We start from the raw sequence: 12,673 nt of genomic DNA, 5'->3' as shown, positions 1-12,673 counted from the left end.
GAGGCCCCTGGTTCCTGCCGCAACTCCTCTACCCTCGAGGCGAAGGTGTCTTCCTTTTGGTATTTTTTCCTCTACATTTGGCAGAGGTGTAAAATAAAATAAAAATAAAAAGGGCAGGGGATGTGGCCCTTGGTGGTAGAGCACGCCTCGGTTCAACCCTCAGGACTGGATTAAAGGTAAGGACACCTGGTCAAGGACATCTGGTGTTCAGGGTGCCTTCCGCACTCGAGTGAGGACATCTTATTCATCTGAACTCTGATGCTGGCTGCCCGATAGTGGGGAGGAGGGTCTCGGGTGGGAAGAGCCCTGAGGTGGCCAGGAAAAGGAGCTTGAAGCACCAGTGACAAGGCGAGCAAGCCAGACAATCTCAGTGTCGAGAGCTGGAGGGAACTTGGACATCACCCGGTCCCAAGCCTGTCCCTGGGCGATGAGGAACCAGAGCAAAGGGAAGGAGGAAGAAACCGAGGGCAGAGACAAGAGGGACTGGCTGTGTTTCCTGGCACAGTCCTCCACCAGCTGCTTGAAGGCACAGGATGAGATGCTCACCAGGGGCAGTGTTGTTCTCTGAGGAGGTGGTGAGTTCAGGGAGAGAAAGGTTAAGGAATCAGGAACTGTCCCCATCAGCAGGAAGCTCTGGGCTGGGAGAAAGCCAGAGAGGGACAGGAGGAAGAGGGCAGGTGTGTGTGGAGAACAAGGCAGGGACATGGAAGATGCCAGCTTCCTCCTCAGAAGCAGTTCCTGGAGCCTGAACGGGGAGAGGCGGAGCCGCAGCGCTGTGACAGTGCAGGCAGCTGGCAGGTGGACCCCCTATTAGAACACCATTCTCAGAATAAAGACTGTCAGCTTTAATACTACACTTACAAACCCTGTCTACCTCCTTTGTTTACAGGGTTGCTGCTGAGTCTTAAGTATATGCCTCAAGCCATGTTTTCAAGTTTTGGAGGGAGCCTAAGAAGCCAGGGAGCTAAGTGACTCTGATAGACAGCAGAGCTGCCGAACAGGGGAATTTCAGGTCTGTGGGAAGACAATTCCCCCGTCTTTTTCCAGGTCTAATGCTCGATGAGTGGGAAATGTTCTCACACAGCACCAGACATAGCAGAGTGCTCAACATGGCGTGATTTAGTCAGGTGATGCCGAGGCCATCCCTGGACGGTGAGTAGTGGTGCACAGGAAAGGAAAGGAAGTGAGCGGAAGCCAGCGGGCACCAATATTTACATGGTGTACAACACAATTCTGCAGTCGCTGAGATTTTAATCCATAGCATTCTGATGCCCAGCAGTGCTCTCCCCTGTCTCACACCACTTCCCAGTCTTCTTCATGCAGGCATGTGCAGACAGGCTGGCACAGGAGGGCCTCCATGAGGGCACCAGCAGGCCATGGCGATCATGGGCGGCTGCAGGGAACGGTGGCTCTGGTGTGGCGCTCTGGCCATACTTTACCACCCACAGGACTGCTGGGAGTGACTTAGCTTCCCTAAGCCTCGACTTCCTCATGTCATGAACACTAGCTCTCAGAGGCTTCTCTGACATCCAGTCAGATGGCCCCAAAGAGACACCTCTAACTAAGGTTATCGGCAACTATGAAGGGAGAAGTAGCAGAATGTTTATATCTACATCCATCCTACCTGGTCTCGAATAGGTCTTACATCTTCCTTGCTCAGGCTCAGATGTTTCCAAATTTTATTTTATTTTTGTACTGGGAACTGAACCAAGTACATTCCACTAAGCTAGGTCTCCAGTCCTTTTTATTTTATTTATTTTTGGTACCGGGGATTGAACTCACGGGCAGTTGACCATTGAGCCACATCCCCAGCTTTATTTTGTATTTTATTTAGAGACAGGGTCTGGCTTTTGCAGAGGCTGGCTTTGAACTCCCCATCCTCCTACCTCCTCTGGAGTGGATGGGACTAGAGGCGAAAGCCACCGTGCCCGGCCTTTTTATTTTAAGACAGGGTCCTATTAAGTTCCCAAGGCTGGCTCAAACTTGTGATCCTCTTGCCTCAGCCTCCCAGGTTGCTGGGATTATGAGTATGCACCACTCCACCTGGCTCACATGCTACCAAATTTTAAGCCAATGATGACATTCTGGCATTCAAAAGCCAGGCAATCACAGTGCTGGATTCTCAAGTGGGGCTGGGTATCAGGCATCTACTCCAGCACAACTCTTGAAAGGAAATTCTGGCTGCTCCAGCTTCTCAGGGAAATCGCCAGTTTACTGGGAATAGAAATGTCTGGGGATAAATGGCCTCAACACATTTAAAGGAAAATGTGCACAGTGTCTATTGAGCATGGGACTGTCATCAGAAAATGATGGGAGGCTGTTTGATGGCAGGGGCAGAGGAGAGAGGGGAGGAGGGGCCAGAACCAAACCGACCACCAGCTCCAGACCATCTGCTCTTTGAAAAACTGTAACAGAAATACTCACTTCTCCAAAGATTCTGCAGGCGACAAAAGAGGTGTCACCCAAAAAAGGGCAGCAGAAGACACTTCTGTGTGGGGGCACTTCTCTGAAATGCTTCCTCCTGAGAACTGTTACTCAGTTTGTTTGGCTTAAACTATTTCAGTGGAAAGAAAATGAGGACTGAAAAGGCAGCGTGTACTTTATGAATCTAGAAATTCCGGTTCTACGGAGCCCTCCCTGGACGACACTGCAACTTCCTGGATTCGAGGGCCTAGCATCCCAGGAAGAGATGCTGCAGCTCTGTGGCAATCTCTGGAGATTGGCACCTCCAAGAGACTCCAATCCTTTCAGTCACGCCTCCTCGGCTTCCTCCCCCCCCCACCCACTAGCCTCTGCGTACTTTCCTGGTTTGCAGGGCTGCTTTATGAACTCTTTCCTGCTGCTCCACCTCACGTGTGGTACACCAGCCCTACGCGGTGTTTCCCCCTGGCCAGAGAGCATGGTTCACACCAGTTCCCACGAAGTTACACTCACCAGACTGTTAGAAACCTCCTAAACACAGGACTCCCAGTTAAAATGTGAACTTCAGACCAACAAATAATTTTTCACCTATCCCAAATACTGCAGGGAAACACCCTCAACATCGTTTGTTGTTGTTCTGGAATTCAAATTTAACTGCTAGCTTGTAATTCATCCAGCAATCCTGTACCATACATACAATATCAGTTGATCTTTGATCCTATTAATATTTGGGTTTTGAACCCCCAAAGGTTAAGGACCTCATTCAATTTACTATTAGTTCAATGACGTAAGTCCTGCGAGAATTTCTGGAAAATTATAATTGAGAGTTGTGTGATCATTTGAAAACTTTGCTAATTTTACTGTTATTTAGAATATTAATCATACTTGGGATGTTTCCCTGTGACAGTTGACAATTTTAGTATCAATGAAACAAAAAATTCTAGCACCATCCACCACTGATTTTCAAAATAGACAGGGGAAGGTACAGCCAGCTTGGTGAACGGAGAGGAAATGGCCAGTGTCACCTTTTGCAGTACTTCCCTTTACAGAGATACGTGGCCAAAAGAACTCAGATTGTTCAAAATTTAAAAAGCTGCACCGATGATGACAGGCTGAAATTTCTGATGTCACAACACCGAGCTCATTATGCCCCAATACCTTAATACAAAGTCCCACTTCTCTGGAGCCACCTCCCCTGCTTAACCCAGCAAATTATCTCAAAACCTTCTTGGGAAGGGCTGGGAGGAGGGAAGTGAGGGGACCAATGGGCACATGACCACGCTGCACTGGACACTTCTCACCAGAAAGCCCTCAGAGGGGTTCAGATCATGGGCACAGGTCACTATGGTTACTAAGAATATCAGGGAAACTCACGGACCCCCAGCAAGCCTGTGGCTTCCAACAGGAGAATCAAGGAATGAATGGAGCATGAGAAAAGGGTCCTCCACTTTTGACCTCCATCCCTTGATTCCCCACTTGGCCTCCCTGCTAGGAGGTAGGCCTCACCACCTGGCGCGTCCAGTGGGCCCTCTTACCAGTGTGTGTGAGCATGTGCCTCTGGAGGGAGCTGGCCCAAGGGAAGACCCGAGGACAGTGGGGACAGTTGATCTTCTGCAGGCAGTTGGCATAGGAGTTCCGCTTTGCCCTCAGCAGCTTTTCTTCCGGAAGGCTACCCTGCTCTTCGTCACTGGGCCCATGGTGGTCAGAGGGGGCTCCAGCCACCTCGTCCTGAGTGTCGTCCTCTGCAGTCTGCAGAAATGGACTGAACTTGTTGGTGTCCGTGGTGGCCAGCATCTTTTCAATGCTGGCAAACTCCCCACTCGAGTCCAGGTCCACCCCACCACTGTTGGCATGGGGCCGACTCCTCATCCCCCTTTTCCGGCCCCTCTTCTTGGATGAGCCAGCTGGCCCCTGCTCAGTGGGTGAGGCTGCCTCTGGGCTGCTCACTGTAGGGGGTGGGTCGCTGGATTCTTTTGGGCCTGTGGTGTCAGCGGGGGTGGCAGCAGCTTTGGGTATGGTGCCTCCTAAGTTGTCTGCAGCTACAGCGTTACTGCTGGTGCTTGAAGGGCCTGGGTCGGCCACCTTGGTTTTCAGTAGAGTGGGGGCCGAAGACACGGATGAGATGATCTGGGCAATGGAGGCCAGTGGGGGCAGCTCTTCTGTCACTGGGGGCTTTGGCAAGAGCAGGGGGGGTTTGGGCCGCAATGGCCGCAGCAAGGCTGAACTGCTCAGGAGGGCCGAGTTGCTTAAGAGGGCGGAGCTTCCCAAGAGGGGAGGGTTGCTAACGAGAGCTGAGGAGTAGATGGGGACCGCCAGCTGAACAGAGCCCTGGAGGGGCTGAGCATGGGGTTCCCGGGCTGCAGCTGGGGTGGCAGCCACCACTGTGGCTGTGGGGTTTTCCAGGATTCCGCTAGGCCCCAGGGTCACTGGCAGAGTAGGGCAGGGTGGGCAGGGGGACAGCTGCTCACTGCTCCCCACCTCCTGCTCCAGCTTCTTGGCTTCACTGGGAGCAGCCACGTCCTTGTCTCCTTTCCTGAAGTTCTTGGGGATGGACAGGTCAATGGGCTCCATGGAGCAGTCATAGGGGACCAAGGAAGAAGGGCTCAGAAAGGAGGTCACGTTTTCCTGCTTCACCTGGACCAAGGCCAGGCCCTTCTGAGAAAAGTCCAGGGGCTCATTGAAGTCTACGGCGAAGGTGCTGGCGGGCTCCAGCTTGACCGCCACGTGGGGAAGGGGGGGCTGGGCGGGGCCCCCGTGAAGAAAGCCGTTTTGGGGCTCCAGGAAGGCGGCAATGGGCTTGCAGTCACTGAAGGCGACACAGCCGCTCTCCTCTTCCCTTCCGGAGGCCTCGGCGGGCACCTCCGCAGGGCCCAGGCCGCCATCCACCGCCAGCACGTAGCTCTCGATGTCGTGCTCCGGCACGTGCAGGTGCTGCTTGAGGATGTGGTGGATGCAGTTGCGCTTGGCCGCGAAGGCGGCACTGCACTCCTTGCACTCGAAGGGCTTGCGGCCTTTGTGGCAGCCGCCCAGGCCACGGCCGCAGTGCGTGCGCATGTGGATGCGCAGCGCGCGGTAGTGCTTCAGGTCCTCTCCGCACAGCCGGCACACCGTGTCGGGGGCACAGAAGGCGTCCACCAGCTCTGCCGCACTGCTGCTCACATACTCGATGTTCTTTTCGATGTCCTTGCGGGTGGCCTTGAGGTGCTTCTTGCGCAGGTGCCGCTCGCAGTTGGCTTTGACTGTGAAGGGGTAGTGGCAGATCTTGCAGATGTAGGGTCGCTCCCCGCTGTGCGTGCGCAGGTGGCGGATGAGAGCGGCCTTGTCGGCAGCGATGTAGTCGCAGATGTTGCACTGATAGGGTGAAATGCCCAGGTGGGAGCGCACGTGGGCACGCAGGACTCCCGAGAAGGCAAACACCTGGTTGCAGAAGCGGCAGGGGTATAGCACCTTGCGCATGGCAGGGGTCTTCTTGCCACTGGGCCCTGTCATGATGGCCTTCAGATCCCCCTCTGTGATCTCTTGCTTGATCTTGGCCTCCATGCTCAGGGGCAGCAGGGCCTCAATGATGCTGTCCTGCTCCAGCTGCGTCTTCATCTCGGGCTGGCCTGGCAGTTCTACCCGGGGCTGCTGCAGGAAGAGCTGGGTGGCCGTGTTTGGCTGGGCCCCCGACTTGGACTGCAGCAGGTGGGCATTGGAGGCGGCCTCCACTGAGCCCTTGAGGAGCTTCAGGGGTGGTGGTGGGAGGCTGGGGCTGATGCATCCTGGGGAGGCCTGCTGGGTGTTGATGAGAGGAGGGGGTGTAGAGGTGGCCACCACCGTCCGGGGTGTGACCAGGGGCTTTGGCTTCAGAGGGGGCATGTGCTTGAAAATTGCTTGCAGAGGGGTGGCAGGGGCCTTGGAGAGAGGTGGAAGACTGATTTGTGGGGGAGCCGAGGCTGCCATCTTCAGAATTTGCTGAATGTCTGCCAACTCGATGGCTGACTCTCCTGAGATGGGCTTGACCACAATACTACTATCTGGCTGGATGATAAAGCCCTTCTGGAAGGGCTGTAGGGTCAGATGCTTCATGCTCTCCTTGGTAGCTGGAAGGACTGTGAGAGAACCACCTAGGGAAGCAGCTTCGAAAGGAGACAGACTCAGCACGTTGGTGCAGCCAGGGTCCTGAGGTAGCTGACACTTGAGTGTCTGGAGCTGTATTGCTTGGTTGTCATCGGGCAGGGGCTCCTCAGTGGGCACAGGCTTGATGTCTTTGGTGTGCTGCAGGCCCAGCAAGGTTAGGAAGGCCTTCTGGTCCAGAACATCACCGGCCAGGGTCTTGGCCTGCAGCTTTTCCCGTCCCTGGTCCGAGGCAATGTGGGTCTGCTTGTGCAGAATGAGGGACGAGAGCATGGGGAACGCCTTGTCACAGGTGTCACAGACAAAACGGTGCTGCTCGCTGATGCACCTTCGTAGGTTTGTTTCACACCAGGCCTATGTAGAATCCACCAGCAAAAGCAAGGGAACAAAGGTAAAGAGTCAAAAATCATCACTAAGGGAGATGCGAGAAGTATCTGTTGTGTAACTGTCCCAGTATGCAGTCTTTCTCTATGAATAGATAAGGGGCTGATCTTCCCCTGATGGCTAACCCGGAACTGAGTTAGGAAAACTACAAAGCATCTAAAGAATCGTGTTTGCCTGATGAAAGACACCGTCACCAGGGAGATACTGAAGTACAGTGAAATAGCACCACCTTGCAGGTAGAATTCTTTCTTTTTTAAAAAATTGGTGCCTCGCAAAAGTAATGTGACAGAAGCCGGAGAACTGGTTACCTCTGTGATTGTGACAGAGGGAACACTGCGTGAGAGGGGCAGGAGGGGTGACATCTTGGGGCACTGGTGGTGTACACAGAGGGAACAAGTTTGTCTTGCTTCTTGGCTCTGTGCACAGGAAGAGCCTCACTGTTGCTGCAAGCACTCTCCCACTGAGCTGCACCCTCCAGCTCCTCCCTCATTTCTCACAGAACCTACAGTGTTAGAAATACTTAGCTTTGATGCAGAAGCAAGAATTAAAACAAATTCAAATTACAACAGGGCTTGGGTGGGGGTGGTGAACAATTTACAATTTTAAATTCCAAAGCCCCAAGAATGGGCTGATGAAATGGAATACAGAAAGGGTCAAGTGGAGTTTTCAGAGAAAAGGTGTTCTAAAAAAGATAAAAATCCAACAGACAACGTTTTTGAAAAAGGGACCCTCAGGATAAGGGAGCTTAATCCAACTAAGCAGACCATGAGGCAGCTGCTGGTTCAACAGGCTGCTCAGTATACCTGAGAAATGCGAGAGAACTTTCTACAGGAGAAGTCAGTGAATCCTAAGTCATGGAAGCCAGCAGGAATCGAAGGATTGTTCTGGATGAAAGGCCTTCCCATTGCGTCCCTGGGAAGCTGTTTGTGGACAAGTGCGTTGTGGCGCAGCAGTCCTCGGTGTGTTCGAAAGGTGACACAGCAAATGTCACATCTAGGGAGAAGAGAGGGACAAAGATACAAAGAGGTAGCTCAGTCAGTTTCCACTTGTCTGTTGGCTTCATGATGTCTTTTGTTGCTTCATTTCAACTGAACACAATACAAATAAGACACCAAGAAGCCAGTGTGCTTGTGGTTAACAACAAAAAAATCTCTTCTGTTTATTTTTTAAAATTATGTTCTACTAACCCTGGACACCAAATCTTTGCAGGCAGTACAAGATGTATCTATGACCAAACATCTCATCTTCAGAAGACAGCCGGGACCCTGAGGCCACTGCTGCAGACCTGAGTCATGCAACGTCAAGGGATCACTTCAGAGGTGGTGTTCTTCCCTCTGCTCAATGGGTTCTAATTATTGTAAATATTTAAAGGGCAAAAAGATACATTTATGCAGTGCCTGGAGCAACTGTAGCAGCATCCTTGGCGACAATCTCCCCAGCAAGATTCCTGATAAGGATAATATAATTCAATTCCCTAACCGAATTGGTAGCAAGGAATAATAATTGCTTATTAAATTCTACTATTGCATTCATTATCTGAAAAACAACTGTAGTTCCCACATACTGAGCCCACACTAAGTGTAAGACCTGCCAGGGCAGTGCATACACTGCGGCAAGGCAACAGGTTTTACCATCCTCTTCTTACAGATGGAAACACAGAGGCTTAAAAATGTTCATCAACTGACCAAAGTCACAGAGCCAAGAAGCAAGACAAAATGTAAGGCCAAGTTCTTACTCCCACCCTTGCCTATCACAAGGCTATCTCCCTTCCTTGAAAGAGTCTCACGAATACAACCTACTTAAACATTGTGGCCAGGGCTGAGATTGTAGCTCAGCGGTAGAGCACTTGCCTACCATGTGTGAGGCTCTGGGTTCAATTGTCAGCACCACATAAAAAAAAAAAAAAAAAAACAGGGCTAGGGATATAGCTCAGTTGGTTGAATGCTTGCCTTGCATGCACAAGGCCCTAGGTTCAATCCCCAGCACCATAAACAAACAAATAAACAAACAAAGGTATTGTGTCCATCTACAACTTTAAAAACATTTTTTTTATTAAACTGTGGCCCTTAAAAATAAAACAAAGGAAAAATAAATCATGATCCTTAATTTTAGAGACAATCTTTGACATCCTACAATGTTCTGGCTACTCAGATGCAAAGCAAACGCCATTTTCTAAGACTGTCTCTACTTTTCACAGTGTTGTCTTCTGGGTCTTCACTGAGAACCATATTAAAAATGATACAATAATTATATTATCAACATCTCCTAGATCTATACTAAATACAGCCACTGAGACACATGTGACTATTTCAATAGAAATTTAATAAAGTTTCGTCATTCACCTTAGCCTCCTTTCCAAGGCTCAACTGCATGGGGCCATACAGCTATGGCATATTTCCTTGAAGGCAAAAAGTTCTGCATGCCAAGCATCATTACACCTTTGCAAACCTTCTAAAGTAGGTCTTACTACCACTGTGCTACACAGAGGTAAGGCAACTGGCTCCTGTTTACATTGCATACACTTTAATGGAAAGTTTTCTTGCTATGAAATTCTTCTCTGGAAATAAAGAGATAATGAAATCACCCACGAAGCAGCTGAGCTCTCTTTGATGAAGCGTTGAAAGGAAGAAGTGCCAAGTATGTGCAGCTCTGCTTGCTTTATCACTTGGTGGTGGAACGGGGTCCTGTTGTATATCCACCTCTCTTCTCTCCTCTGCTAACTGTGGACACCTCCCTAGCAAGATTCCTGTCATTGTTCAACTACATTTAGAATACTGGGTTCCTAGGAGCCATTCAAAGCACAATGCTCCCTTTGAGGTGAGTCTCTGAGCTGCCAAGCTGCAGTCAAGGCCCCAGGGAAGAACTGGATTCAGATAACCCAAAACAGCTTTAGGGACTGAAGCTGTTACACCATGGGCCCAGATGGTGTGGCTGGCACCTTGTGGGTAGGCAGGTCCTAGGGGATAGGCTATGATCCGCAGGAACCATTCCTCACCCAAGTGCCCAGAAGTCTAAATCATAGGTTAGAAAACAGAGTTAAGTAGGGAAACTGCATGGGCACGCTGCTCAGGGCCAGGGTCTTCTGGCTGGAACACATTCCATGTTCTCAGCTACGGACACAGAGGGGACAGTACACCTTGGAGGCTGCTGAGAACCTTTGTCCTATTCTACCACACTGGAAAGGGAAGTCCTGACTTCAGATCTTCCAGGTTCAAGTTCAACTGCACATGATCACCGATCCATCACCTTGGCACTAGTCAGCTGGGAGCTCTGCACTAAACTAAGGATCAAAGAAATATCTGAATCGGGAAAACTGACCTCTAACCAGACATTTGATATTATTAAGAAATTACTGTTTAGAAATTATCTGGGTTGGGGAAGAGATGACACAAAATTGACTGTGAGTTGTTAATTCCTGAAATTGGGTGAGGGATACGTGGGGGTTCATTATATTATTTTCTCTACTTTTGTATACATCTGAAAAATCCCTTATACATTCAAGAGACAGAACTACCTTACTGCAAACAGCGAATTAGCTGACTTTTTCTCTTTTCTTCAGTTTTGACAACACCTAGACCACCATCTGCAACAGGTGTGTTTGAGTGTGGGGGCTTCATTGATAAAACTACAGAAGGAAAGTCCCTACACTGAGTCCCTCTGTGGCACTCACAATGTGAAGGAGCCCATTTCCCCAGCAAGACCATGTTTCTTCCTGTACACCTACTGACCAACCAGAGCTTTAGAAAGAAGTGTGTTTGTATGTCTGTGCACACACAGGGGTGGGAGTCAGGGTCTCAAGGGAAGTGCCAAAGCCAAGGCTCAGGAAAACTACACAGACTTGGGATTTATACTCAGGGAAAGCTGGGCACTTGAGCCTATGACACAATCTGGTCTGGTACTTTGTGAACTGGAGATAGTTCAGGGGAGTCGGAGGGGATGGAAGTTAGGTTTGCCTTCCCTGAAAGGTGAGAAAATGAGGAGAGAAGCAACCTGTAAGCAAGTGTAGTGGGGGTCCTGCCACCCAGCAGATCAGGCAGGTGTTCCCACCTGAGTCTGCAATATAACTTGCTCTTCCAGCATGCAGAAAATAGTATTTACTATAGATATTTTGTGCAGAATATTTACAGTGTTTTATTTTTATTTATTTGTTCTACTTAGTTGTACATGATTGGCAGTGTTTTAAATTAGGTTTTACTAGTGTTAGGCACTGTCCTGGTTGCAGAGATGTTGCAACACCTAAACAAGCTCATTTCAACCTAAGCAAAATGAGATAAAGAGCATTAGTAAACATCACAGCAGAAAGCCTAGCGTTTCTTCCCAGCTCACCTTTACCTGTGAAGCCAGCAGGGTTCACTCCTTGCAGAGAAGGGCTTTTTATTCAAAGCCAGGTAGAGAGAGCTCATAAAAGAATTTATATACATCTTAAGTATTTAACCTAAAATATATATACACACATATATGTCTGAAACACAACTTTAAATAAATCAGAACAAAACAGTGATTCTGATTATTTTTGTGTTCTGTACTTGTGAACGTCTACGTTGCTAAAATTTATTTGCAAATCCAAAATTGATACTTGTAATGATTTTGTGGTCATTTGCAGACATGTACAAAGCAGTGAAAATCTTGAGTTGCCCAATATACACATTCCTAGCTGAGGTTGAAGGACACTACTTTGCCTTCTTGTTCAACTCTCATGCTATAAATAAATGTCCTTTGTGCTATTTCATGCCATGTTCTTCACATTTTTGTGCTTTTTATTAGTGATTTCAGTGTTACAATGGCCCCCTCGTGTGGTCCTGAAGTGCTGTTTTGTGTTCTTAAGAACGAGAGGTTATAATGTGCTTTATGGAGAAAAACGTGTGTACTGCATGTATTAGAAAAGCATGAGTTATTGTTGTGTTGGCTGTGAGTTCAATGTAGGAATCAGTAATATATATCAAAGAATGTACTTCAAACAGAAACACACACACAAAACAAGGTTCTGCACTGATTAGTTGATGAAAATAGGACTGGAGGTACCAAGGAACCCCGTATTTCCCCTAGGGAACAATGGTTGCGTATTTGCTACTTCTGTGTTTGGAGTGACCTTACAGAACCCAACTATCTCAAAAAACAACTATCTCAACTAAGCACCCGGGCCTTCTATACCCAAAGGTTCTGCATGTAGATTCAATCAAAAACCAAATTAAAATATTTGGGGAAAAATTCATCTGCACTGAACATGCACATTGTTTTTGAGTCATTGTTCTCTAAAGAATACAGTATAATAAGTATTTATACAACATTTACATGTGTTAGGTATTATAAGTCATCTAGAGAAGATTTAAAGTATAAGAAAGGATGTATACAGGTTCTATGCAAATGCTACACCATTCAATACAAGGGACTTGAGCATCTGTGGACTTTGGTATCTTCAGGTGTCCTGGAACCAAGCTCTCATGGACACTGACAGACAACTGCACATTCACTGGCTAGTCCTTCTACAGAAGGCCAAAGGTTTATGCTTGAGTCTAGTTCCATTTCATCATTAGTGCATGAATCATCCTCATAATACATCTTTTTAAAATATTTATTTTTTAGCTATAGGTGGACACAATATTTTTATTTTTATGTGGTACTGAGGATCAAATCCAGTGTCTCACGCATGCTAGGCAAGCACTCTACCTCTTAGGCACGACCCCAGCCCCCATAATACATCTTCGATTTACAGTTTTAGTTCATTTAATTGGAGCAAGGATTTAGATGTTTC

At 48.6% G+C, this 12,673-nt stretch overlaps 1 protein-coding gene across 8 annotated transcripts in view; it reads right to left on the bottom strand.

The window, feature by feature from the left end:
- Rreb1 (ras responsive element binding protein 1) overlaps positions 1 to 12,673 on the bottom strand; it is a 131,581-nt gene that overhangs the window by 13,065 nt on the left and 105,843 nt on the right. For all 8 annotated transcript variants that reach the window (XM_058582385.1, XM_046453551.2, XM_046453549.1 and 5 more), the window contains exons 9-10: positions 7,725 to 7,914; positions 3,957 to 6,891 (exon numbers count right to left, since the gene is read on the bottom strand). In XM_058582385.1, coding sequence (XP_058438368.1) covers positions 3,957 to 6,891; positions 7,725 to 7,914 — 3,125 coding nt within the window. The remainder of the gene's footprint in view (positions 1 to 3,956; positions 6,892 to 7,724; positions 7,915 to 12,673) is intronic.

The sequence above is a fragment of the Marmota monax genome, unplaced genomic scaffold (genome assembly GCF_021218885.2).
Source record: "Marmota monax isolate L192 unplaced genomic scaffold, Marmota_monax_Labrador192_F-V1.1 WCK01_AAM20220418_F8-fsc00029, whole genome shotgun sequence".
In the NCBI taxonomy this organism is placed as follows: Eukaryota; Metazoa; Chordata; class Mammalia; order Rodentia; family Sciuridae; genus Marmota; species Marmota monax.
This window is presented reverse-complemented; position numbering and strand designations above follow the sequence as displayed.